Below are 26,246 nucleotides of genomic sequence, written 5' to 3' on the forward strand. Positions count from 1 at the left end.
GCGGAGAATTCAGGAAGGGGACAAAAATGGTCACTGGGAGCATAGGAGAAAGAAGCACCCCTTTGGGCTCCGGGGAGAGAGGGAGGTAAGCTGAGCCTTCTGGAGGAAGAATTGGGAGCTGCGGCTCTCTTGTTAGCTCCATGGCCTTGGACAAGTTGCTTACCAGGTTCTGATTCCCATTCTTAAAGAATAGCGGGAGATGATGCAACTTCCTTCATTTGTAAAAGAGGAGTAATAATAGTGGAGCCGTGATATGGCTGTGACGCTCTGATGTCTGCGCGGAGCTCAGCACAGCATCCGGCTGTACGTGGTACGTGCTCAGTAAACACTGGCTTTCATTGTTACCTTACAGGCTGTTTAATTTATTCAAGAAAGAGGTGTTGCACGCCTGTATGCCAGTGCAGGGAGCTGAGTCCAGCTGGGGAGAACCGTTCCAGTTGTCATAGGTGCTCTGAGGGAACACTGAGGCATTCCCGCCTGGGCAGGCACCTCTCTGACCAGGTGACGTTTACGCTGTCACCATGTATAAGGAAGCAGGTTCCAGGCAGAGGGAACAGCATGTGCAAAGCAAAGGTCTGAGTCCTTTGTCTGCAAAATTGTTTGGCATTGGGGCTCAGCACGTAGTAGGCCCTCAGTAAATGTTAATTGAATGTGATCTTCTTGGCCTCAAAGAGGACAGGAAGGGGAAGAAGTAAAGTGTGAGGGGCCCTGGAGAGAAGATTTGGAAGGTCCCCCAGTTTCGGATTGTCTCCCGTTTCCTGCCCATTTTGTCTACCTCTGCCGGGTGGCATGTGGTGCAGGTACCTTAATGCAGTGCAGCTAAGCTGCCAGTGTTCTCATCAGGGACTCGTGCTAGGCCCCTGCTTTGTCCAAGTCCTGGGAGGGGCGGTGCTGGAATTAGGCTGCGTTTGTTCACATTCCTGTTTGCTGCTGTTTAGTGCATCTGAAACCCTATGCTTGGGCAGAACTTAGAAGGATGACATGGGGCCTCGGTCTGGTTGGTTGTTTTTCCCGTCTTGGATTAATGGTGGCTCAGTGTGTGGCACGATGCCTTGCACAGAGTAGGTGCTGAAATCGCTTTGACTAACAAACCAACAGTTGGATGGGTTAGTATCATTGCCACACAGGATAAAGCTGGAATTATTCTTGAGAAGTGATAGGTCCGAACAGGCTTGTTTACTAGAACTGAGTTATACCAGGAGCTGACAGGTACATTAAACAACCTTGGGTGTGTTCAAGGACAGGCTCCGTCCAATGGTCTGGAGGTCTCAGGCCTGGGCTGAGAGGCAGGAAGCCCCACAGTCACCTCCTTTTCCTTCTCCTCTGGGGCGGAAACCAGAGAGGGAAGATCCCACCCAGAAAACTTTTGTTCCTAACCTACTAATCACTTCCAGTTCTACCATGTTTTTAAAAGATCACACACAGCAAAATGAGTATTTCATGGAAGGTTTGCAGTGTTTCAGCCTGTGAAAAACAATGGGGTTCTCTGCTTTTGAAAATAGTACTTGTTGATTATAGTAAATTTAGAACCCAGAAAAGATTGGAGGATAAGAATAGAAATCACCCCAAATTTCTAAAACCAAGAAATAATCACTGTTGAAGAGTGGGCATATTTTCCTTCTAGGCGTCATTCCTGCATTAGCTCATTGTTCACATAACACCGAGCTGCAAGCGTTTACCCATGACATGAAAGTTAGCCGTAGATATGAAAGAATCAGAGAAGTTCTAAAACAGAGCCCCTTGGTGCTTTATTTCAAGGTCTGTAGGAAAGACGAGGTCTCCACCCTTCTTGCTGGATGGCACGATGATGTGAGGAGCAGGTGGGGCACTGCACAGAGTCAGAGAACCTGGTGATGACCTTGGGCCAGTCACTTGCCCTCCAGTGGGGTTATTCATCCTCCTCTGCCCACCTCCTGGCTGCCACAGGGCTCACTCAGATGAGGTCCCAGGTTAGAAAACCTTGAAATCCACCCCGCCCACAAGAGGAGGGCCTGGTTTCTGTCTTGGAGGGAGAGCCGGTCTTCACCGTCAAGTGAAGATGGATAGAGAAGGGATCCCCCTGAAGACTTCAGTATCCTTGTTCGGGAGCCACGATCTGAGGACCCTGTAGCTTCAGGCCATGGGTGGTCCCAGGACGGCTGTCCCCAGCCCTCACCTCAACGAAGCGGGTGGAATGAGACCTCTGGAAGTTACTACATCTGCCGCCCTGAAAGTGATTTTCAGATAAGACAGCCTCCCCACCCTGGGAGAAGTGTGTGGAGTTTGGTGCCTTTATTTTTCTCCTGCTACAACCCCTGTGGGCAGCATGCTCGCAGGGAGGCCCCGTCCTGTTGGCAGGTGGCTGAACACCTCCACTCTGCTGGATGGGGCTGTTTCCCAAAGCCCTCTGGGTTATCTCTTACAGGAAAGCTCCAGGGGAAAAATAACTAACCCCACAGCTGCTGCTGCTGTAGCCACTGGCAGAGGCTCCTGGTCTCCATCTCTAGCAGCCGTGGTTTTAGTTCTGTCTGGAATGAACAGAGAACCGGGGATTCCATCAGCAGTCATTTCGGGTGCCTGCAGGCACAATGATAGGTGTTGGTGAACGGATGTGTGTGAGGAAATTAATATTAATTAATGTTAACATACTGTTTAGTACTAATGTTACTCTTTTTTTGTTTTTAATCTAGTTTTTAAAAATTTTTATTGGAGTATAGTCACTTTACAATGTTGTGTTAGTTTCTACTGTACAGCAAAGTGAATCAGCCATACGTATACATATATCCCCTCTTTTTTGGATTTCCTTCCCGTTTAGGTCACCACAGAGCACTGAGTAGAGTTTCCTGTGCTAAACAGTAGGTTCTCATTAGTTATCTATTTTATACATAGTATCAATAGTGTATATACGTCAATCCTAATCTCCCAATTCATCCCACTCCACCCCACCCCTTCCCCCTTGGTATCCATACATTTGTTCTCTACGTCTGTGTCTCTATTTCTGCTTTTTATTTATTTATTTTTTAATTAATTTATTTTTGGCTGTGTTGGGTCTTTGTTACTGCACATGGGCTTTCTCTAGTTGCGGCGAGCGGGGGCTACTCTTCCTTGCAGTACGCGGGCTTCTCATTGCGGTGGCTTCTCTTGTTGTGGAGCCCGGGCTCTAGGAGCATGGGCTCAGTAGTTGTGGTGCATGGGCTCTAGAGCACAGGCTCAGTAGTTGTGGCCCACAGGCTTAGTTGCTCTGCGGCATGTGGGATCTTCCCGAACCAGGGGTTGAACCCGTGTTCCCTGCATTGGCAAACGGATTCTTAACCACTGTGCCACCAGGGAAGTCCTCTGCTTTGTAAGTAAGATTATCTGTACCAGTTTTTTCAGATTCCACGTATATGCATTAATATATATTTGTTTTTCTCTTTCTGACTTACTTCACTCTGTATGACAGTCTCTCCGTCCATCCACGTCTCTACAAATGACCCAATTTCGTTCCTTTTTATGGCTGAGTAAGATTCCATTGTATATGTACCACATCTTCTTTATCCATTCCTCTGTTGATGGACATTTAGGTTGCTTCCATGTCCTGGCTATTGTAAATAGTGCTGCAGTGAACATTGGGGTGCATATGTCGTTTTGAATTATGGTTTTCTCTGGATATATGCCCAGTAGTGGGATTGCTGGGTCACATGTTAGTTCTATTTTTAGGTTTTTAAGAAACCTCTGTACTGTTCTCCATAGAGGCTGTATCAGTTTACATTCCCACCAACAATGTATGAGGGTTCCCTTTTCTCCACACTCTCTCTAGCATTTATTGTTTGTAGATTTTGTGATGATGGCCATTCTGACCGGTGTGAGGTGATATCTCATTGTAGTTTTGATTTGCATTTCTCTAATAATTAGTGATGTTGAGCATTTTTTCATGTGTTTGTTGGCCATCTGTATGTCTTCTTTAGAGAAATGTCTACGTCTTTTGCCCATTTTTTGATTGGGTTGTTTGGTTTTTTTTGGTATTGAGCTGCATGAGCCGTTTGTATATTTTGGAGATTAATCCTTTGTCAGTTGCTTCGTTTGCAAATATTTTCTCCCATTCTGAGGGTTGTCTTTTCATCTTGTTTATGGTTTCTTTTGGTGTGCAGAAGCTTTTAAGTTTCATTAGGTCCCATTTGTTTATTTTTGTTTTTGTTCTCATTACTCTAGGAGGTGGGTCAAAAAAGATCTTGCTGCGATTAGTACTAATATTACTAATCCTCACTGGAATTGGTGTAGGGCTTTGCAGTTTGCAAATTGCTTTTCACATATATCATCTCATTTAATCCTCCCACTGGCCCTGGCCCCTTGGAATTATTGTGCCTACTTTGTAGACGGATAGACTGAGGCTCAGAGGGGTGAATTTGCCTAAGATCCTGTGGAAGGAAGCACCCAGGTTTTTGATTTCGAATCCTGTGTGCCCTTGCTCCTCTGAGTGACCCCTTCAGCACAGCCGTGGCCCCCAGAGAGCCTGTATTCCCACTGGGAAGGCCAGCAGGTGGAACTGCTGCTTAGACTTGGAAAGAGCGTTCATAGAGGATCCGGTCAAAGCTGTGGGGGCCCCAGGAGACAGCAGTCTGCTCTGCCTGCTGGTGTGCGGGGGGCCCAGGCTCCCTGGGGGAAGGGCAGTTGAGCTGGGGGCTCTGATGGACAGTGGAGGTGGGCAGGTGGAGAAGCAGGGGAGGGCTTTCCAGGTAGCAGGACCACCTGGAGCACAGGTACTGGCAGGTGAGTGGAGGAGTGGAGGGAGGGAGCTCTCCCAGAGCAGTTGGCGTCAAGGCCTCACCTCCTGGAACAGAAGTACATCTCTACATGTTTGTCGGTAGGTTTTAAACAAATAAGGCCTGTGAAAATCTAGATTTAGCAAAACAGTACATACTTGCTTTACAAAGAAAGCTTGATGCCCTGGGCAGTGGTTAGAAAAATGTTAATGGCGATATAACCTCGGTGCATTTAAGTATGATTCGATTTACAGGCGTTCCTGGCTGTCCAGTCTGTTGGAGCAGAGCACGGGCTGGGAAACGGGAAGGCTGGCGAGGGTTCTGCCTCTCAAATGCTGGCTTTGCTTTGCCAAGAGGTGTCTCCCGCTTGGTTGGGGGCGGAAGACCATTTCTTCCATTTGCAGTTCTCAGTAGTTGAGCCAGATTCGTGCGGGTGGGAGGAAGCCCTGCCCTGCCCGCTGCATTTACCCAGCTGTCCTCACTCACAGGGAGGACACTAGGTATCCAGAGGCCCTCCTCCATCCTCTGCCAGCCACCGCTTGATGAGTGAGGTTTAGGTGGCCATGGCTGTTACCTAACAGGTCCGTGATGGACACAGCAGTAAATGTCGTGGAGCCTGAGTGTGTCTCGCATGGCTGTGGTGTCCCTACAGCTCACGCATGGGAAGTGGCCAGAGGTGCTTGTCACTCGTTCAGGATAGCTAGACTGGAAGCACCCCGCCGTCTCGGGCTCTGCACTCCCACCTGTCCCCTCCAGACCTGCTTCTGGTGCACGCTCCGTGGCCTGCCTGCTCTTCCCATGGCGCCTTTGCCCAGGGAGACCAATTAGGGTCAGGTGTCGAGGTGACTCCAGTCATCTCCCACACTTCCCCCTGACCTGGGACCAGGGCACCAGAGCCTGTCCGTTCTGGGGACGGCCGAGGGGCTGAGCGGGTCTGGCCCTTCACTCACAGGTGAGGAAATGCGAGTCCATGGACCAGGACCCTGGGCGAGTTGGGGCTGATTTGGGTCCAGAGCCATCTCCCGACCTAGTGCTCTCTCTGTGTCTACTGTGTCTTCATCTGGGCATCCTTGGAACTACATGTTGTCAGTATTTTCCCCAATAATTAGGCTTATTTTTTGGATGAGCAATTAAGATGTATCCTGCCTCTCTAGCAACATTTTCAAAATTACAGATCCTTGAAGGCTTTCACCCAGCAGTTGCACTTCTAGGAATTTATCCTACAGATGAGTTACCACGTGTGCAAGGTTAGTCATGGCTGCCTCATTTTTAATAGCAAAAGGTTGGAAGCAACCTGAAAGTCCATCAGCAGGGGCCAGGGACAAATTATGGTCCATCCAAACCATGGACAACTGTGCAGCCATAAAAAATAAGATGGAGACTCCATGCACGGGTACAGAACAGTCACCAAGATAGATTGCTGTGAAGGTAGCGGGTACAGGACGTGTGTCTGGTGTGCTTCCATCTGCGTGAAAGTGAAGGCAAACAGAAAGTGCATTTGCTTATGTATGTGCTCAGGGTCTCTGGGGATTCACACGAAGTCGGTGACTGCAGTGTCTCTGGGGTGGTGGCTGGTGCCGGGAGACTGTTCACTGGAGACCCTTCGTACGCTTTGAGTGCCGATTCATGTGAATATGTGACTTTTTCAAAAAGTTAAACTGAATACAATTAAATAAACAAGAACCATAAGAAATGTATCCTCACCCTCTTGCCCAGTGCAGGAAGGTCAAGGCTACCCCCTCAAGGACCAGCCATCCTCATTCAGGCCCCTGACCATCAGCTAATCAAGAATGCAAGCTTGGGTCTCAGGAAGGGGACCAGGTGTATCTCGGGAAATCTGACCCGTGGCCCCAGCCCTGGAGAAATGTAACCACCTCCCTGTTGTCTTGCTTGTCATCTAAATCCCTGCTCTGATATGCTTATTTCCTCTGAAACCTTCAGGGGCTTCCCCACTGACACATAAATAAAGACCCTGTCCCAGGCCCTGTTTACTGGGTCCCCTGTTGTTGAGCCACCCTTGACTGGTCGCTCTTTTCTCCACGTGCCTCCTCGCCTTCCCGCCTCCGTGCCTTTGCTCATCCTGTTCCCTCTGCCTGCTTGCCTTTCCCTCTCTAGCAGTCTCCACGTGCCCAAATCCTCTCTGCCTCTCAAGGCCCAGCTCAGACCTCCCCTGCTTCTTTATCTGTTCCTCTCCATTGGCACTTAAGCCTTTTACATTGTGTCCTGGGTATCTTGATTCCCCACTGGCTGTGGGCTCCTTTAGGGCAAAGTCCACATCACAGCCCCTGTTTTGTTAGATGTTTGCCGAGTGGGTGAATGGTGGCTGCTCTCTTCGTGGTGGGATCGGGAGCCATGGGGGGCGGGGCCCGTTTCACATCTGTGGACGGTGGTGCCTGGCACAGGGCAGGCCCCCCCTGCAACAGGAATAACAAGTCGTATGCCCCAGGGCTTTGTGTACATTCTTTCCCTCATCCTCACAAGGACCCATGAAGTGCTGTGGTTCAACTGTGGTTCCCCCGTAGCATGAAGAAGCAGAGCAAACATCTCGTCCAGGTCACACAGTTAGAAATAAGATTTGGACACAGGTCTGGCTGCCTCCAAAATGCCTGCCTTTGATCAGCTTATTCTACCACTTCCCCTGACTCATGAGTAATACTGATCCCTTGGCCCACTCTTATTAACTGCCCCACTGGCCACGGGCAATCTTATATTGTTATTTGAGTGTATTTTCTTCCCCACTGGACTGTAAGCTCTTAAGCAGTTAGAGTCTTGCCGGAGATACGCTTTGGACTTAGCACATAGAGGGTGCTTGAAAGTGTATGTTTATTAACCGACTCCAATAAAGTATACAACTAGACGCACAGTGCGATGGATTTTTACCTCTGTAAATACCCGTGTAAACCACTGTCCAGATCAAGCTGTGGAACATTCCCAGCCTCTCCCTGGGGGCTCCCTGGGGCCTCCTCCATCCAGGTCGTGAACCTCTGAGGTAACCACTGTTCACACCTCGTCACTACTGACTGTTTTTGACCTTTTTGCAAATAGAGTCTCATACAGGAAAACCTGTAGTGAGTCACCCAGGTTGTGTAGAGCAGTCCTTGCTCACTGTGCCACGGAAGTTCACGCTGTTTAAATATACAGTTGACCCTTGACCAGCATGGCTTTGAACTGTGTGGGTCCACTTACACATGGCTTTTTTTCAATAAATACATACCGTGCTACGTGATCCACAGTTGGTTGAATCCGAGGGTGTGGAACCACGGATACAAAGGGCTGGACTCTAAGTTATACGTGGATGTTTGAGGGCCGGCGCCCCTGACCCATTGTTGTTCAAGGTTCAGCCATCCCTGTTCATTCTGAGGATAGGCATTTGGGTTGTGTCCAGGCTTTTTCTGTTATAAACAGGCCTGCAGTGAAGTTTCTTGTTCTTGTCTGTGTGGCGCACATGGACTCCTGTGGGGTGTGCACCTGGGGTGGAACGCTGACTCGCCCAACTTAGTACACGTTGGCATGGATGAAGTTCAGGCTAGGATTTCTCACTGGGGTGGAGCTGGGCTGCTTTTTTTGAGTTTTATTTTATTTATTTTTTTATACAGCAGGCTCTTATTAGTTATCCATTTTATACGCATCAGTGTATACATGTCAATCCCAATCTCCCAATTCATCCCACCACCCCTACCACCCCCACCACCCCGCCACTTCCCCCCTTGGTGTCCATATATTTGTTCTCTACATCTGTGTCTCTATTTCTGTCCTTGGAGCTGGGCTTCTTACCAAAGGGGTCCCAGGGGTCAGGGCAGGTTCAGGGATCTCAGTTTAGACAGCCTGCACCCAAGGGCTAGCGGGACTGTTGAGGGTTCCGCATCCAAAGGGGACCCGTTTGCTTAGGGCTGGGTGGGGTTTAGCTGGATGAAAAGGTGGTCTCATTAGAGGGACACAGAGTCTAGCTAGAGAGACCGAGCACTGGCCCATCCGTTCTCAGTTTGAGAGAAAACCGTAAAGATCAAAATTTGGCCTGGTATGTGTTGAAAAAAAAAAAAAAAGACTTAATTACAAGGCTGAATTAAGTAAGTGTTTGCTGAAGGATTTTGGATTACTTTGTTGTTCTCTTTTATTTCTGCACCTACCCCCCCTGCCCCCAACACCAAGTGAAGGACAGATACATGATTGGATGGTTTTTCTTTCCTGTTGAGAGATTCGTGGGAACTTGACCGCAGGAGAACAGGGACAGATGTGGAACCACTAGCGTGGCCTCAGCTTGTCCGTGTTGATCGAAGGGGCGTGGAACTGAGAGATGGGACCCTGCCCCCTCGTGAGGGCATGTGATCCTTTTTCCAAAGCCTAACCAGGCAGCACCGCCCAGCCCTTGGCTACGCTTTCCCTCTAATCTCCTCTGGAGAAGGGCCAGGCTGTGGGTTGCTGACCTGCTCTGATGTGGGTCAGCCTCCCCCAAAAGACAGCCACCCAGAAGTCCACAGAACAAACAGCCCCCAGAGACCAGAGGGCCCGTCATCCCCAGGCAACTGAAGTGAGAGCAGTGGCCAGTTCAGATTAACCGTGCTCAGGTCAAGTGCTGCTAGTGAGCTCTGCGAAGGTGGAGATTCCTCCGTGTATCTTAAATAAAAGAACCGAAACCCCTCCCAGGCTGCGTTCGTATTCCGTATTCTGGAGATGTGCGTGCGAGCGTGTTGCCAGCCCAGTTTGGCCCGTGGGTGTGTAGCAACTGCCCGAGCGAGCACTTCATGGGTGCAGCTCAAAAGGCTTTGAATCTGAAACTGATGAATGAAACTATGACCTCAGAAGATTTAAAAAAAAGAGCCAACTACCAGAGACAGGACTGGCCCGGGTCTCAGAGACCATTGGGAGTGTGCTCGCTCAGCCTGGCTGAAGGATGCAATGATTGAAACGGGAGTGAATCATCACAGGTCACGTCGTACGGTGCCGGGCCCTGTTCGCAGTGCTTTCCTTATAGTGACTTGTTTCTTCCCTACGGCTCCCTCGGAGCTAAGTGTGGCTGCAGCCAGGGTCTGCCCGACCCTGTTCCCTTGATCCCCTGAAGCCTGGCTTTCTGCACCCACAAGGTGCACTCTGTCCAACCTTGCGGCTTGGTGCTCCCCAAGGCCCTCTCTGGGGACCTTGATACCCCTGCCAGGATGTTCTGACTGCAATAAAACCTACTCCACACGGCTGTCAGGAGCACTTTGTCAACTGTAGAGTGCCACAGGCCTGCTCTGGGTACACCCCTGGCCGAGTGTCTGTCAACATATCCCCAAAGCAGTCATTCAGCAAATACTTTTTCATCACAGTACTTGGTCCCTGCCCTCATGGAGCCCCACTTACAGGATGTTAAGGGAACACATCTAATCACAATTATGGTCAATACCAGGGAAGACATGCCACGTGCAAACTGTAATAGGCCGTAGAAGGGGATAGCTACAAAGGCAGGTGGGAATAAAGATCTGGGGGTGTGAGGGGGGAGCAGGATAACATGCCATTCCTGGGACTTGGTACAAGGATGGTGGAGGGTGTCAAGGAGTTTTAGAGTTGGAAGGAACTGCAAAGCCCAAACATTCATTCGCTTGCCCCCTTATCCAGCCAAAGCCTGTTGAGTGCTAACCATATCCAGGCTCTGAGGTAGGTGCCGGGGATCAGAGCTACACATAAGACATGACCTCTGACCTCCACAAGCTTGCAGGCTGGTTGGGGAGAAGACAGGGATGAGTGGTCACCCTTCAGAGGTTCCTTGATCAGTGTTCCTGCCAGGAGACTCCTAGCCCTGTTTGACTGGGAGCTTCCTTATTCTGGCAGGACATTGCTAGATCGTGCCAGCTGGTACAAATGTGTCTACCTTGGCAGATTCTCACCTTCCTGTTGCTCGCACCAGGTGGACTGGGCTGTGTCCTGACGGAGGCACGTAGGACAAGTTCTTTGCCCTCGTTGGTGTGGCTCTCCACGATGGAAGATGTGTGTGAGATGGTGTGACTCAGCCTCCATCCTTTGCCCTCACCCAGCCCATCCCTCCCTCCAGCCAAAGGTCCAGGTCCTTAGCTGAGCTCTGGATGGTGGGGAGGGGACCAAGTGACGGAGAGCCGGCAGCATGCAGCACGTGGCTTAATGCCGGACATTCATCAGTCATCTGATTGATTCTTCTCTTCCAGGTCCCTGCTGTGTGTCTGGCACTGTGCCAGGCCTACAGAGAATTGACTCAGGTGTGGGGAGACAGGAACACTGTCAGAACAAACCTCACGGAGCGAGCACGGTGCGGCTGGGCGGGAGTGAGTGGGCCGGCCCTCGGTGAGGCCGTGACGTTGAGGATGACCTGTGAGTGAAAGTTGTCACCCGCCACGAGGACCAGGGCAGAGGGGAGGGTGCGTTGGCACAGGGGCCAGAGCTACATGTGGAGGGACCCGGTATTGCCAGCACTTAGGGAGGGAGGCTGGGACCCAGCTGGCAGGACCCTGGGCTCTGCAGAGGAGTCAGGACTGCATCCCACCTTCAGAGCCTCACATGTTCTCAAAGGATTTCAGGTCAGGAGGCGGGATGGGGTCATGTTTGAAAATAAGTGAAAAAATAAACCACACTGGATTCCTGCTTCCTTGAGCATCTGCCTCCCCGGAGCTCTGGAGGATGGGCCACGCCCAAGTCCCTTCTCCACCTTTCTGGAATCCAGAGCGCTCGAAATCCCAGGGGTTCTTCCTAAGTCTGCAGCAAGCTAATTTCGTGGCAAAATTCTGACCTGAATTGATGCGAGACTAATTAGGGTCTTTAAAAATATCTCACCTTTCTCTGTGGAAGTACTGTGTGTTTGATTTTGGGGTGCCACCCAGACCCCTCTGGGGGGTGTTACTGCCTAAGCACCATATACAGCACCGTAATCCTTCCTAAAGTCTGAAAAGCTCTGAATTCCTAAGCTCATTTGGCCCAAGGGTCCTGGTTATAGCACAATGCACCCAGGAAACAAATTTGGAGACATCCAGTCCCGGCTGGGTGGTGGCGCTGAGATTCCAGCTCAGTTTCCCCAACTCAGAGCCTAGGATTGCAAGGGAGGCGGGTGAGTGAGGGCCTGGGTGTGGAGCCACCTTGCCAGTAGGTGGGCCACTGGGAGAGAGAGGCAGGACTGGGCCTTGACTGGGCTTTTGGTCTGATTCAGCCTGGGACTGAGGGCGGCGGGAGGGCAGAGGCAGAGACATTGCAGAGAAAGTTAAGAGCCATGTCATCGACTGGCTTTTTCCACTGCTTACAGCACCACTCTTTAGACCTTCTCTACCCACACATCCCTATGAGTAGAAGAACTTTGGGGGCATGCACCCCCAATATATGGAGAGTGATGAAGTTATTCTATACTTGTATTACGTTAGTTATACTTTGTATATCATAAAACCTACACCAAAAATGGAAATCAAAGGATGAGTTAAAGATGTAATAATTTTTAAAAATTAAAAAAAAAAAAGTTTTGTTGGTGGTACAAAAACCTTTTGACTTCATGTACTTATTTTTGGAAACTGTCCTCTGATGCTCTGGGAAAGAGCCGTTTGTTTAGATACTTGGTTTTAATGGCCGCCGTCCCTGAAAAAGATCCCTGCCCAGGACATGTAGCTGCACACAGAGGAAATGCATCATTGGCTTTTTTTCTAAATCGGGTTACTCATTTTTCCATCCCATCCACTGTGTACGCAGAGGATTTGTTGAAATTTGGCTAGTACATTTCCATCCTCCCTGATGCCAATCAGATGTTCTTGTGAACTAAATGGAAGGTATTTTAAAGTTCTTAACACATGAGTCCAAAACCCACTCAAATGCTTTGGAAATTTTTAAACAGATTAGAAAATTCTGTTACGTAGGCTTTTAGGAGCTCAGATATGAGCGTTTTTGTAAGTTACAGACATACTCTTTTTGGTAATAAAATCCTACAACAGGAGAAGCATTTTCACATATACTTTTCCAGAAAGCTCTGCCCTAACTGAGGTTTCTTTCGAAGAGCAGTTCCTTTCTCATTCATTGTGATAACATGCCTTTCCTGTGAAGGGACATATTAAATATGCCTTAAGATGTTTTTGAAACATCCCTGGGAAGCATCTCTCTGATAACCAGTGGTCATAGGAAAAAATGGGGAATTGGAACTTTTTTTTTTGGTAAAAGAAAGATGTGTTGGGCTTCCCTGGTGGCGCAGTGGTTGAGAGTCAGCCTGCCGATGCAGGGGACACGGGTTCGTGCCCCGGTCCGGGAAGATCCCACATGCCGCGGAGCGGCTGGGCCCGTGAGCCATGGCCGCTGAGCCTGCGCGTCCGGAGCCTGTGCTCCGCAATGGGAGAGGCCGCGGCAGTGAGAGGCCTGCGTACTGCAAAAAAAAAAAAAAAGATGTGTTGCGCTCCGCTGTTAGGTTTGAGAAATCTTTCTGATTGCATTTCTACAAGATAACCAGTAAATCTCTGATACAATTTCCTGAGTGACTGCCCATCTCTTTACAAATTTGGTGGAAAATTCTACTGTTCTACAGTCTAAAGCTTTTTATTGTGGAAAATTTCTAACACAAGTAGAGTGCATAGTTTTGATAGAATGCATTTCTACCCGTCAGTCACTCAGCTGCAACAGTTAGCAACATCTGGCAATCTTGTTGCATCTGTCCCTCTCCCCCTTTTCAAAGAGCAAAAACCCAGATGTCATGTTCTTTTTTGCCCTTAAGTAGTTCATTGTACATCTCTTCTTAATAAGAACCCTTTAAAAACTTTTAAATTTTGAATAATTATAGGCTCACAGGAAGTGGCAAAAATAGTATGTAGAGTCCCATGTACCTTTTTTCCCCCCAATGGTGACATCTCAAATTACTGTAGGACAGTATCAAAACCAGGACATGGACATTAGTACAGTACTGTTAACTAGACGAGAGACCTTATTCAGTTTTCACTGTTCTTATGTGTGTGTAGTTCTATGCAGTTTTGTCTCCTGTAGACCCCTGTAGCCGCCACCACTATCAAGATACAAAGTATCTCACCGCCTGGAGGGAACTCCCTGTGTTACCCTCTGGGTATCTGTGTGCCCACTTTCCTTGCTGCCTCCGCCAACCACTAATCTGTTTTCCATCTTTATAGATCTCTCATCTTGAGAATGTTATATAAACGGAATCGGGCAGTATGTGATCTTTTGAGATTGGCTATTTTCACTAAACATAGTGCCCTGAGATCTGTTTGGACTGTTGCCTGTGTCAATAGTTTGTTCCTTTTTGTTGCTGGGTAGTATTCCATGGTCTGGATAGAGCAGAGTTTAACCTTTCACCCGTTGAGGGACGTTTGGACTGTTTCCATGTTTTGAGGATTACAAACACAGCTGCTGTGAACATTTGTGTATACGTTTTTGGGTGAATTTACAATCATATCTCTAGGATAAATGTCTAAAAGTGATTACTGGGTTGTATGGTAGGTGCATGTTAGTTTTACAAGAAACTGCTAAACTCTCTTCCAGAGCCGCTCAGCCATTTTATACTCCCACCAGGAACGTATGTGAGAACCAGTTTCTCTGCATCCTCACCAGCATTTGATGTCACTGTTTCGTATTTATATGTGGGTAGTGATATCTCATTGTGGTTTTAGTTTGCATTTCCCTAATTGCTAACGTTGAACAGCTATTTATGTGTTGGCCACGATCCTTCTTGAGTGAAATGTCTGTTCATGTCTTTTGCGCATTTTCTGATTGGATTGTTTGGGGTTTTTTTGGTTTGTTTTCTTTTTTTACTGTTGAGCTTTGAGCATTCTTCCTATACTCTGTGTTCTAGGTGCTGGTGTGTTGGGTATGTGGCTGGAAGATATTTTCTTCCACTATGTGGCTTGTCTTTTCATCCTCTTCACAGAGCCACAGCATGAAAGTTGTTACTTTTAGTGAAGTCCAGTCAATTTTTCCTTTTACAGGGTCATGCTTTTGGTGTCAAGTCTAAGAACACTTCGCCTAGCCCTAGGTTTCAAAGATTTTCTCCTGGGTCTTCTAAAAGTTTTGTAGCCTTACACTTTACATTTAAATCCATGATGCGTTTTTGAATTAATTTTTGTATATGGTATAGGGTTTAGGTTAAGGTTCTTTTTCTTTTTTGCTTCTGGATATCCAGTTGTTCCAGCACTATTTATTAAAAAGATTATTCTTCCTCCATTGATAAGGACTTTTATTTTTACATACCCACCATGCACCTAACAAAATCGGCAAGAATTCCTGTGTGCTGTGTATTTCAAAGAGGTCTTCTTTCAATCATTGGTTTGTTCGCACCAGGACCCAACAGGGTCTAGTAGACATTGCATTTAGTTGTAATGTCTCCTTGGCTTTGTTCCATAACAGCCCCTCAGCCACCTTTGTTTATAAGCCCCTAACTCCTGGGAGAAACCAGGTCATTTGTCCTATAGACCGTCCCGTGGTCTGGCTTTGACTGCTACTTCCTGGCGGTATCATCTGTTTGGTACCCTCTGTATTTCCTGGATACCGGTGGTTAGTTCTAGCGACTTGTTTTGATTCCAGTTCACTTCTGGGGTGAGGGTCCTTCCTAGGTGGTGCTGTGTGCTGCCTGTGCACCTCACTAGGGGGCTCAACACTTCTGGCTGCCCCTCTTTAGTGACGTTGACCTTGACTGTGGGTTTGGAGGGTGCTGCCTGTTCCATCCCTTATCAGGTTCCCCATCCGCCTCTCACTTAGCGGTTTCATCGTCCGCTGATGATCTGTATCTATGCCCATTATTTGTGTTAGGAGTTGCAAAATGGTCATTTTTTTGGTCGCATTCTGTCTCCATTTACTAATGGGCTTGTGTAAAGCGGAACACTCCCCCGACAATGACGTCGTTACCCTCAAATGTTATAGACGAAGCAGCTGAAGCTCTGAGAGATGAAGTCAAGCCAGCAGGCGGTGGAGTCCGGCAGGAGCTCGGCTTGGTGACTTCACAGCTGGAGCTCGGTTATGCCCCATAGAGACTCTGCCCCAAAGTCCCTGCCACTTCAGAGCCTACCCCACCCCTCTCCCCAGCCTTGGCCAAGGCAGTTGGTGCTTCCTCGGGGTTCCCTGGGTGCTCGGCACTCACCCTTGTGCAGTGCGGTGGGGTAAGTAAGGCCTCTGGGTACCCCTGTTGCATCGAGCAGGCGTGTAGAGGAGCCGTGAGTCCTTGAGGCCGAGGCCGGGTCTTCCGTGCCCAGCACAGCACCCAGAGGCCTCCGGATGTGTTTGTTGGAAAGATGACTCCAGTGTCTCCCCTCAGGCTCTCTGCCTGACCCTGGCAGAAGTTTAACGTTCAGTCAATTAAGAAAATACAGGGGACCTGCCAGAGCATCTGGGGTTCTGAGCTGCATCCGTGTATCCCCACCTCTGGCATGTGTGTGCCGCATTGAAGAAAGGCAGCCGGGGGGGTGGGGGAGGCTTTTCCCTGGGGAGCAAACTCCCACTTCTCCCAGGTCCGGGGCTCCACCGGACCAGTGTCCTGCTCACCTGTGGGACCCAGGCAGGCAGAGATCCTTTCCGGGTAGGTGCCCGTCCCGAGTGTGAAAGGATGGGACCCCAGTGTACATCCTCTGCCACCAGCACCCACACTCTGTGAACTTTGCGGGGTCTAGTGCCGTGAGCTGCCTGGGGTCCTGGGAACAGGGTGAGCTCTGGGAGACAGCCTTCCAGGAGCTGCCTTCACCTGCCTCTCTGGGTGCCGGGGACCCTGCATCTGTAAGTCAGAGCATTGTCTGAAGTATTTTGGGGGGTGATTATGAAAACCCTCAAGTCATTTGGTGCTACCCCAGGAAGCTGTAAAACCCAGTTTCACATCATTTTTCTCATCTCTAAGATGTAGATAGTGTTGCTTTACTTCAGAATTGCTGTGAGAGAAAGCATGAGATCACGCTGGGGAAAATGGTTTGCAAACAGCGAGGGCCACCCGAGAGTGAAGTAAACGGTTTGTATATCACAGGGCCCCCAGTACGAAACATGGCCAGCGTGGGTCGGGCCGCCGGAGTGCTCCCCCAGGTTGTGGCTTCCCCTCCTGGGAAGTACCTCCCTCCCCTTCCTGCAAGAAGAAGTCAGGGCCCTGGTGAGATGGCCGTGACCCCTGTCCTGGAAGGGGGCTCTGGAGCCCGAGGGCAGCTCATCCACGGCCCGGGTTGGTAGACAGTAGGCACCTAAAACGTGTTATAGGACCTGGGTTTAAGTCCAGCGTCTAATTTGGGGGCAAGTCACCTGCCCTCTCTTGAGTGGGCTTCTTGGGAACCATATGACCTACATAAGGAGGGCACTTGAGTGTGAGGAAGCAGAGTCCCAGCAAGAAACGGGGCGGAGCCTTCATCAGCTCCCACAAGCTACATAGATGCCCTGGAGGGTTACCTGTGGTGCGGGTTAGGGTGGGGTCAGAGCTCAGCCGTCTCCCCTCTGGGGAGTCTGTACAGGGCCTTCTCAACACTGTCATTTGTAGAGGACAAAACAGCCTTTGACACACCCAGCCCTTGCTCAGAAGGAGAAGATTGGGGAGTATTTGTACTTCCTGAAGCCCCCCCTCCCATTTCCTTGTGTTTGTTCATTTAATTTGGGATGACAGACAAAGATGATGATTTACAACCCAAATCTTCTTTTTCTGGAAATATTTCTGGCACTGCTTTTCAGTTTTGCAACCATACTTACAGGAGCTATTCTTAGACTTGTCACTGTGTCTCTTTTTCAAAGCACCACCAGTCTTTATATAGGCACCTTCTCCAGTTTTGAGTTTCTTTATATAGATGACGTCTCCAGTTTTGAGTTTTTAATCTAGATTCTTCTCTTGGTTGGTGTGTTATAGATCATTTATTTTTATAGGAAAATAGCAATATAGAGGGCTCTCCTGGGGTAATAACTTACAGCTAATAGCAGACATGGCTCAGATGGGGGCAGAAGGGTGGGGAGATGGTGGGCAAAGAACCTCTTCTTCATTGCGGGGTCATGGTGCACCCCAAGAAGGCCCAGGGAAACCTCCCGTTGGTGTCAGAATGTTTTGGCTGAGAATATCAGCTCAGACTGGGAAGGCACTGGGAGAGGTCATCTGGGCTGACCTCAGGGTTCAGGCTGAGATGGTTGGGTTTGGGGGTTTGGCCATTTTCTGGGTCAGGCAGTGGGGACCCTCTGGGCCCAGTGAGCCCGTGCGGACACACGGCTGGTTGGGGTGGAGCTGAGACATGAGCCCCGGCCAGGGCTCTTTCGACTCTCACCTTTGCATCTGTTTGCATCAGTGGTTGGTTGGTCCCCTGGTCCATTGCAGGCTAGTCTTCCAGGGCCTCTGTTGCCAGGAGGCTCCGTGGCCCCAGGACGGCGTGCCTAACCTGTCAACAGGTGGCAGCACTGAAAGGCGCTTCCGTCAGGGCCTTGGGTCTCGGAAGCTCGCGGATGCAGGAGTGGCCAGCCCGCCCAAGAGCAGTTCCGGGTGGTTCTGACAGAATGGCTTTGCTCTTTGAGAGCGGTTCTAGCCCCGGGCCAGCATTGGTCCCTGTTTGTAAACTTGCCAGGAGATCCCTCACAACAGCTCTTCCCATAACATCTGGGTTGCCATCCAGCGTGAAACCATTAATTTGTTGCCACCAGGAAGTGCAGGGCTGACATGACAGCCCGCCTGGGGTAACTGCCTGGGATCCTGGAGTGCCATCCTGTGTCCCGCCCACTCCCATCTCTCCCACCCAGAATCTTCCTTTAGGCCAGCTTCCTCAACTCTGTTCTTTGCTTCTCTCTGAAGTATCTCAAAGTCCTTTTGGAATAAGTTGTGAAAATCAATAGATAATAAAATAAATGTTACAAGTGGCCTTGGTGCTCAGCCCGGTGCTGGGGATTTAAAGATGGAAAAGTGGTCTTGCCTCGAAGAGTAGGCAGACTTAGGAGGATAAACGCGAGCCAATGACAGAGCGGCGTGTTACGTAGAACAACAGAGGCGGGTGAGATGCGTGGAAGTACCTGACTGGGGAAGGTGAACGGGACAGGCTTTTAGGAAGAGTGATACATGAGCTAAGTTAAAAGGTGAGCAGTTTGTTGGTGGGGAAGGGCCGCGAAGTCTCCAGAACGGCACAGCTGGTTGGGGAGGAGTGGATGCTAGCCATCAGGGAAACTGGGGAGAAATGGCAAAGAAGAGACACGTACCCGTAGAGGGGATGCCTCAGTGCTGAAGTGATCTTGCTAGACCCGGAGGTGTAAAGATGGGCGGAGCCAGCAGGTAATTACTGAGCACCTGCTGTGTGCCCACCCTGTTCCAAGTGCCAGAGATCCAGCCGTGAGCAGAGCGGGGCCCCTGCCCTCAGGGAGCTTGTGTCTGCTGCAGGAGGTAGTTAATGAACATGTGAGTAAGGTACAGTTTGTCAGATGGAGTCGGATGGTAACGAGTGCTCTGGAGAGAAATCAAGCAAAGCAAAGTGGTCAGGAGCGCCTGGGGTGAGGGAGGGTTTGCCACATTTGAGCAGGTGGTCAGGGCAGAGGCCTAAAGGAAGTGCGGGAGTGAGTTGTGTGGCTGGGCAGAGACAGCCAGTGCAAAGGCCCTGTGGCAGGAGCAGGCTTGGCGTGTCCAAGAAACAGCAGGAGGCCAGTGTGGCTGGAGGGAAGGATCGAGATGGGAATTGTGATGAGATCAGAGAGCACGGAGGGCCCGTGTGCTCTGTAAGGACAGCAGCTTATACTCCGACGGAGATGGGAGCTGTCGGAGGGTTTTGAGCAGAGGAGGGACCCAATCTGGCTAACATCTTAGAAGGTTCACACGGCTGCCGTGTGGGGATGGTGTGGGCAAGGGCAGAAGCAGAGAGATCGGTCAGGAGCCTGTTCCATTAATCCAGGGGAGACATGCTGGGGGCTGGAGTGAGACGTGGTCAGGGTCTGGTCACATTTTGAAAGTGGAAGTAGAGACCTGGAGGGTTCTTTCCAACACCGCCACTGACGCTTGGAAGGAGGCTAACGTTGCGCTTCCCTCTCTCTAGGCCAGCTCATCGCTTACCCCGAGGGTTTCTCTCAGGAAGCCCCCTGCTGCCGGGCACCATGACTGTGAGGGGGGCCGCACTGGCCCCAGATCCAGCGTCGCCCACAACAGCAGCAGCCTCGCCCAGTGTCTCCGTGATGCCCGAAGGCAGCCCCACAGCTATGGAGCAGCCTGTGTTCCTGATGACAACCGCCGCTCAGGCCATCTCTGGCTTCTTCGTTTGGACGGCCCTGCTCATCACCTGCCACCAGGTACCCAGGCCGGGCAGGAGCCCCTGAGCCAGTGAGCCCCAGCCCTCTAGGGAGGTCCTGAAAGGTTTGTTGTCCAACAGAGTGTTAGTTAGGCCAGGCCAGGCTACACTGCAGTAAAAAATAAGCCCGGAATCTCAGGGGCTTCACCCGGGGGAGTCAGGTTCCCACTCAGTCAGCCCAGTGCAGGTCAGTTTTCGTTCTGTGGCTCCAGCATCTTGCAGCTTTTAAGACATCATCCATCTGACAACTGTGGGGAGGGGCGTGTGCAGAAAGCACTCTGGGTGTTTAACTTTCTCAACCAGAAATGGCCCACTTCCAAGGGCCAGAACTGGTCATGTGTCTAGCCTAAACTGCAGGGGAGCCTGGGAACTGTTCAGGGGCACAGGATGGCAGTGACCCCTTCGCAGATGAGAAAATTGACACCCAGAGAGGGAGGAGGGAGGGGAACCAGCCTAGTCACGTACAGGTTGGTGGTGGAGCTGGGATAGAAGTCAAGTCTCACGTCCCCCTGTGCTCGCTGTCCCCGGGGAGGCTGCCATGGGCTGGGATGTGCCTTGGCTGTCCCAAGAAGAAGGTTTGAAGGTTGCCAAGCGAAGAGGGGAGGCTGAGCCTGTTCGGGTCCCAGTGTTCCCTGTCCCTTCTAGAACTCGACTGCTTCCAAGGTGGTTGGCTCACAGCAGATGGGGAATACTTTGTTCTCTTCCTCCCAAGCCCAGGGCTCGGCTGGGCCAAGCATGAAGTCATGGGAGCGGAGACGAGAGACTCTGGCTGCTGGGACTGTGCATCGTGGTTAGAGCAGTTCTTGGCACTTGTATGCAGCTTTTTTTTTTTTCTCCTGCTTTCTAAAAACCACATTGCATTCTCCCAACTTCCCAGCAAGGCAGGCAGCACTGCACCTGTTCAACAGATGGGAAAATGAGACAGGCCATCACTGCAGCCATTCAGCCAGGAAGTGCTCCCACCTTCTGCGAAAGTGAGGGTCCCGTCCCTCCCGCCCTCTACACCATAAGTTAGTTAAGGGACGGGCTGGGGTGGGCGACCACCTGGACGCCTGTGTGTTAGCTCCATGCCCCAGGGGCCAGGTGTTTAGAAAGGCCAGGCGGCGGAGGGACACGCACACGCGTGTTAATAGCCTCCTCTGCACCAGGCACCCAGTTCCCAAACCTGGCCGTGCACACGGGTCCCCAGGGAGCTTGTCACAGCTGTGGATGCCGGCACGTCCCTGGCTGATGTGCACGGTCTTGGGCGTGGCCTCGTGGCCGGTGTCTGTGTGGTGGCCCTGGCGCCACCACGCGCAGCCTGCAAGCTTCACGCGCCCTGTGGTTGATGCTCCCACAGCCTCACGACGGAAGTTTTGTGTCATCACACTTTACAGAGGAGGACGCCAAGCCTCAGGGTTGAGTAACTTGGTCCCAGCGCTCGTGAGGACGGAGCTAGACACGGGCTGGCCTCCTCCTTCTGTGGAGCAGGCGGGCCAAGGCGGGCCGCGGGCCCTGACTGACCCGGCCCCTCTGCCCCCAGATCTATATGCACCTGCGCTGCTATAGCTGCCCCAACGAGCAGCGCTACATCGTCCGCATCCTCTTCATCGTGCCCATCTACGCCTTCGACTCCTGGCTCAGCCTCCTCTTCTTCACCAACGACCAGTACTATGTGTACTTCGGCACCGTGCGCGACTGCTACGAGGGTGAGGACAGCGCGAGTGGCGCCGGGAGGGCCAGGGGAGGGGGGTGCAGAGCTGGGCCGGGGGCTGTGCACCCACCTTGTCTGGGTGTCCCAGCTTCCTCCCTGAGGGGCCAGCCGTCACTTCTTGAACCCCTTCACGGTTTCCATCCAGGTACCAGCACACATGTAGCCAGCGTCTCATCTGCTGAGGCGCTTTTGATGTGGCCCCCAAACACCTCCACAGATACCTGGGAGCAGGGACCCTCCACCTGTGTCTCATTTCTCAGTGCCGGCATCTCTGATGGGGGAGTGGGCAGCAAATAAGTGGTCCATTTGTAGGTAGAAGCCCCAGGTACAGACAGGTAAGGGGCTTATCCAGGGGTCCGTGGTAAGGTGGTAGCAGGACTGGACCTCCCTCCCCACGTGTCTTAACTCTGAGGGCTTTGTCCCTGGAGGAGCCTGTGCTACTGGGACAGGTGACTCGCTGCCTTTCAGGGGGCAGTTCTCGTGTGTGGTGTGAAAGCACCACCCGCTCCTATACCGCGTTGCGAGCACCGGCCAGGCCCTGTGCTGGGCCCTGGGCAAGCCCGCCCTCAACCCGCCTGCTCTCCGGACATCTGTGCCACCTAAACTGTCAGCACAAGGAGACAGGGACGCTCTCTCCCAGTGGCCCTGGCCTGGGGTGGGCAGGGAGCAGCGTCTTAGAGAATGAGTCAGCGTCCGCCATGTCGTACCGTGGATGAGCGTTCATTCTGGGCAGAGAGGAGTCCCAGCATGCTGGGCTGGGAGGTGCTGGGAGCTGTGCAGGGGGCCGGCCGCGGCCAGAGGAGAGACCAACAGCTGGAGGGCATTGCCATGGGAGCAGGGACGGGGACATACAAAGCCTTGTGGGACATAGAGGGAAACTTAGATTTTCTTTTTACTGGTGATACACAAATATACGATGTGATTGGAAACTGCAGTTTAGAAAATCTCCAGGTGGTGGGGGGGTGAAGGGGAGGGGCTGGCCAGAGGCCCCAAGACAAGTCACAGGCCAGCGATGCTTTGGCCTGTACCCAAAGAGGCCAGCAGGGATGGGAAGGAGGGCCCTTGAATTCAAGACCCCTGCTCTGATGCCCACCCTCCTCTCATGGTCCTGCGTTTTCCCGTTTTCTCCCCATACCTGCACTGTTGGTTTCGGGTAGAGTGACCAGACCTGGTATTCCTTATGCCGAGGCCCGGCAGCTCTGACCACGACTGGTTATTTGCTTCCCAGACCCCAGAGGGCTTTGCCCCAGCCCTGGGCTCAGTGGATATTGGGGTGCAGCATGCTCATCCCCAAAGAAGCTAGAGTCTCTCTTCTTGTCCCACTTTGAACCTGAGGACTCGCAGGGCACAGGAAATGCCTTTGGACTTGGCGGGGGAATGCAGGCACCTGGCAGGCACAGACTGAGCCCCACCAGCCGTGCGGTCACGTTGACCCCTTTTCCCGCCCACCCGGCACATCAGTTTCCCCAGTGGCTGCAGAGCCTCCTCCTTCATCTTGCCTCCAGCATCTCCTCGGAAAGGCCTCCCCGTCGCTCCCGCTCCCAGCCCCCTGTCCGAGTCCTCTCGGCCTCACCGTGGTTTGCAGTTAAGCTCAGACAGCCTGCGAGCCCGGTTTGCTCCGTCTCCCTCGTGGACTGTCAGCTCCATGAGAGCAGGAATGGGCGGAGAGCCTGTGCGACAGAGCCAGGCACGTGATGGGTGCTCACTCCTTCTGCATTTTTCGAATGAATAAGGGACTTTATTGAACACCTGCTGCATGCCTTGCGTTCGCCCACGTGGGGCCTCATTGAATCCCCAGGCTGGCCCGGCTCTGTCAGGTGAGAACACTGCGGCCAGGCGGGGACCTGCTCAGGGCATAAGTGGGGCTCTAGCGCCTGGTGTTCCTGGAAGCAGTGGAGTCCCCAGGGAGACCTTTGGGCACCTGGGGAGCTGTAAAGGGGAAGGTGGGACTGAGAACCCTTTTCCGTTCAGCTGCCAGCCTTGCCCGGTGCTCAGGAGCAGCCAATGCCGACTGGTTTCTTGAGAAGCAAAGAGCTGATCCCTGCTGGGGGCGGAGGTGGGGGGTGTCTCCTATGTGATGGGGGGCAAGTATAGGCTCCTTTCTCTCCTGGGCCCTGAAGTCTGGGGCGCATGGCAGAAGGGGGGCACCGCCGGGGCCTCCGCACCATCCTCACTCCAGGCCTCAGAGGCAGCAGCAGATGGTTGGTAACTCCCCCCACCCCAGAAGCCCTTTTGTTCAGGCCCTGCCTGTCCCAACTTTCCTCCCAGCCACGTAAAGGTCCTCCCGGGAAGCCTGCTGCCCTGCGAAGCACATCTCCTAGCAACGCTATTATCCGCTTGGCCTCTCCGAGGGAGTTTACAAACAGCACAGCAGCTGCTGTGAAGTTCAGACTGCACCCCCCCCCCCCCCCCCCCCCGAGTTCACCAGCTTGCAGTGTCTGAGTCAGTGGGCTTGGCCCTGGCCTGGCCAGCTCGAGCACCTCTGCTCTGTCTCGGACCCTCCGCTTTTGTGGTCTTATCTGCAGCTGCCAGCAAGAGCTTCCCCTGTAGAGTTGGTGATGGGGTGTGTTCCTTACACTTCAAAAAGAAGCCCCTCCCCGTTCATTCCTCCTCCCACCCTTCCTCCTCAGTGTCCCAACGCCTGGAGCCAGCCCGTCCCGCAGGCCAGGTCAGAGCCAGACTCTCTGCCGGGCATCGCAGGGACATTTGCTTTTCTTTTTAACAAAATTAAAACAACTAAAATTTTACTTTTATTAAGGTAATACATGCATATGTTTGAAACACAGAACTGCCCCAACTCCTCCTCACTCCCAAAGTCATCCTGCTTTAAACTCTTTAAACCGGTTTCTTTTTCTAGAATAACCTAAAAATATGATTATACTGTTGTTTCTTGATTTTTCAATTTTATGTAGTGTTCTATAGTGACTTCCTGCTGTGGAAGGTCTTGATTTAGGTCTGTTACCTCCAACTACACACACACACACACACACACGCACACACACACACACACGCACACGTTTTCTTTCCTTCATCTTTTTAATGTGACCCTATCATGATTTTTCTTAGTCTGTGTTCAGCGTATACATCATTACACGTCTGTAAATGTTGTTCAAAGCTGAGCCTTACAGTGTCCCAAGACGACGTTTCCTCGTTTGACTTCATTTTTCCTCTGGTTACTACTTGTCTTGCTTTTTGGTTTGCTCTGTTTTCTGTGTCTCTATCATTACTTTATTCCGCAAATGCTTCAGGCAAGTGAAAAAAGAAGCCCTCCTGTCAGTGACGCCAGACACATCAGCTCGCCTCCTAGCTCTAGGGTTTCCGGGTGGTGGTGCTCCTGGAGCCCTGCCCTTCTTGCTCCCGTCTGCACTGCTTGCCCTTGAGGCCTCCTTCTGCTCAGCTGTTGTCCTGGGTCTTTCCTTCACCGTCATCCCGGGAATCCTGTCGCCTCTCCTGTCGTGAATCACCTGCTCCTTGGATGCCATCTTTTCCACTTTTGACGTCTGCTCTCTTCTTAGTTCGCGCACGTCTAGGAGCTCCCTGAGAAAAAAAGTTGCATGGGAGTTTTGTTTTTTGAAATCTGAAAATTATCTGCAAATATCTTTATTATATTGTTTATTCGATTGGTGTTCAGTGGGAATATGATTCTAAATTGGAAATCATTTTCCCTCTGAATTTTGAAGGCATGTTTTTCACATTCTCTTAGTTTCCAGTGTTGTTTTTGGAAAGTCTGCTGGATTCTGATCCTTAATGATTGTATGTGACCTTTTTTTCCCCCCCCTGGCTTTTAGGCTCTTGCCTTTATCCCCATTGTCCTGAAACCTCACAAGCGGTGGGATGTTCATTGTGCCGGGCCCCTGATGGGCCCTTTCAGTTCAGTGTGGAAGCAACCCCCGTCCTGTGGTTCTGGGAAGTTTTCCTGAATGTGTTTTGATCATGTCTTCCCCTCCGCTTTATTAGCCCTTTTTCTGGGATTCCTGTTAAGCAGAATGTTGCACTTCTGGATTGAGCCTCAAATTTCCTTTACAATTTCCTGGGATTTTCCATCTCTTTTTTGTTCTGCTTTTCAGGAGGTGTTTTTTTTGTTTGTTTGTTTTGTTTTTTAATCGTTACCTTTGAGCTTTTCTGTTGAAGTTTTTTTCTCTCTCTCTCTCTTTTTTTGGCTGCATTGGGTCCTCCTTGCTCCATGCAGGCTTTCTCTAGTTGTGGCGAGCAGGGGGCTGCTCTTCGTTGCTATGTGTGGGCTTCTCATTGCGGTGGCTTCTCTTGTTGCGGAGCACGGGTTCTAGGCACACGGGCTTCAGTAGTTGTGGCACACGTGCTCGGTAGTTGCGGCTCGCGGGCTCTAGAGTGCAGACTCAGTAGTTGTGGTGCACGGGCTTAGTTGCTCCACGGCATGTGGGGGTCTTCCCAGACCAGGGATCGAACCCATGTCCTCTGCTTTGGCAGGTGGATTCTTAACCACTGTGCCACCAGGGAAGTCCCTCTGTTGAGGTTTTATTTCCTTTATCATGTTGTAAAATGTCAGGAGCTCATCCCTGCTCTCTTTTTCCTAGCCTTGTTCTTGGTATTGGTTCTTCTTTTTCTGGGGATGCTAATTACAGTTTTCTTCTGTTCCCTGCATTATCTCTGTCTCCTGAATTCCTTCCATCTGTTTGTTTG

General features: G+C 51.2%; 1 protein-coding gene across 4 annotated transcripts in view; it reads left to right on the forward strand.

Moving 5' to 3' along the window:
• Positions 1-26,246, forward strand: part of TMEM184B (transmembrane protein 184B) — a 47,791-nt gene that overhangs the window by 3,754 nt on the left and 17,791 nt on the right. For 3 of the 4 annotated variants that reach the window (XM_060306116.1, XM_030855974.2, XM_060306118.1), the window contains exons 2-3: positions 19,646-19,895; positions 21,417-21,582. In XM_060306116.1, the coding sequence (XP_060162099.1) occupies positions 19,704-19,895; positions 21,417-21,582 (358 nt within the window). In that variant the 5' untranslated portion in view covers positions 19,646-19,703. Of the gene's footprint in view, positions 1-10,879; positions 11,043-19,645; positions 19,896-21,416; positions 21,583-26,246 lie in introns of all 4 variants that reach the window. The other variant, XM_060306117.1, reaches the window with a different exon arrangement.

This window comes from Globicephala melas, chromosome 10, assembly GCF_963455315.2.
Source record: "Globicephala melas chromosome 10, mGloMel1.2, whole genome shotgun sequence".
In the NCBI taxonomy this organism is placed as follows: domain Eukaryota; kingdom Metazoa; phylum Chordata; class Mammalia; order Artiodactyla; family Delphinidae; genus Globicephala; species Globicephala melas.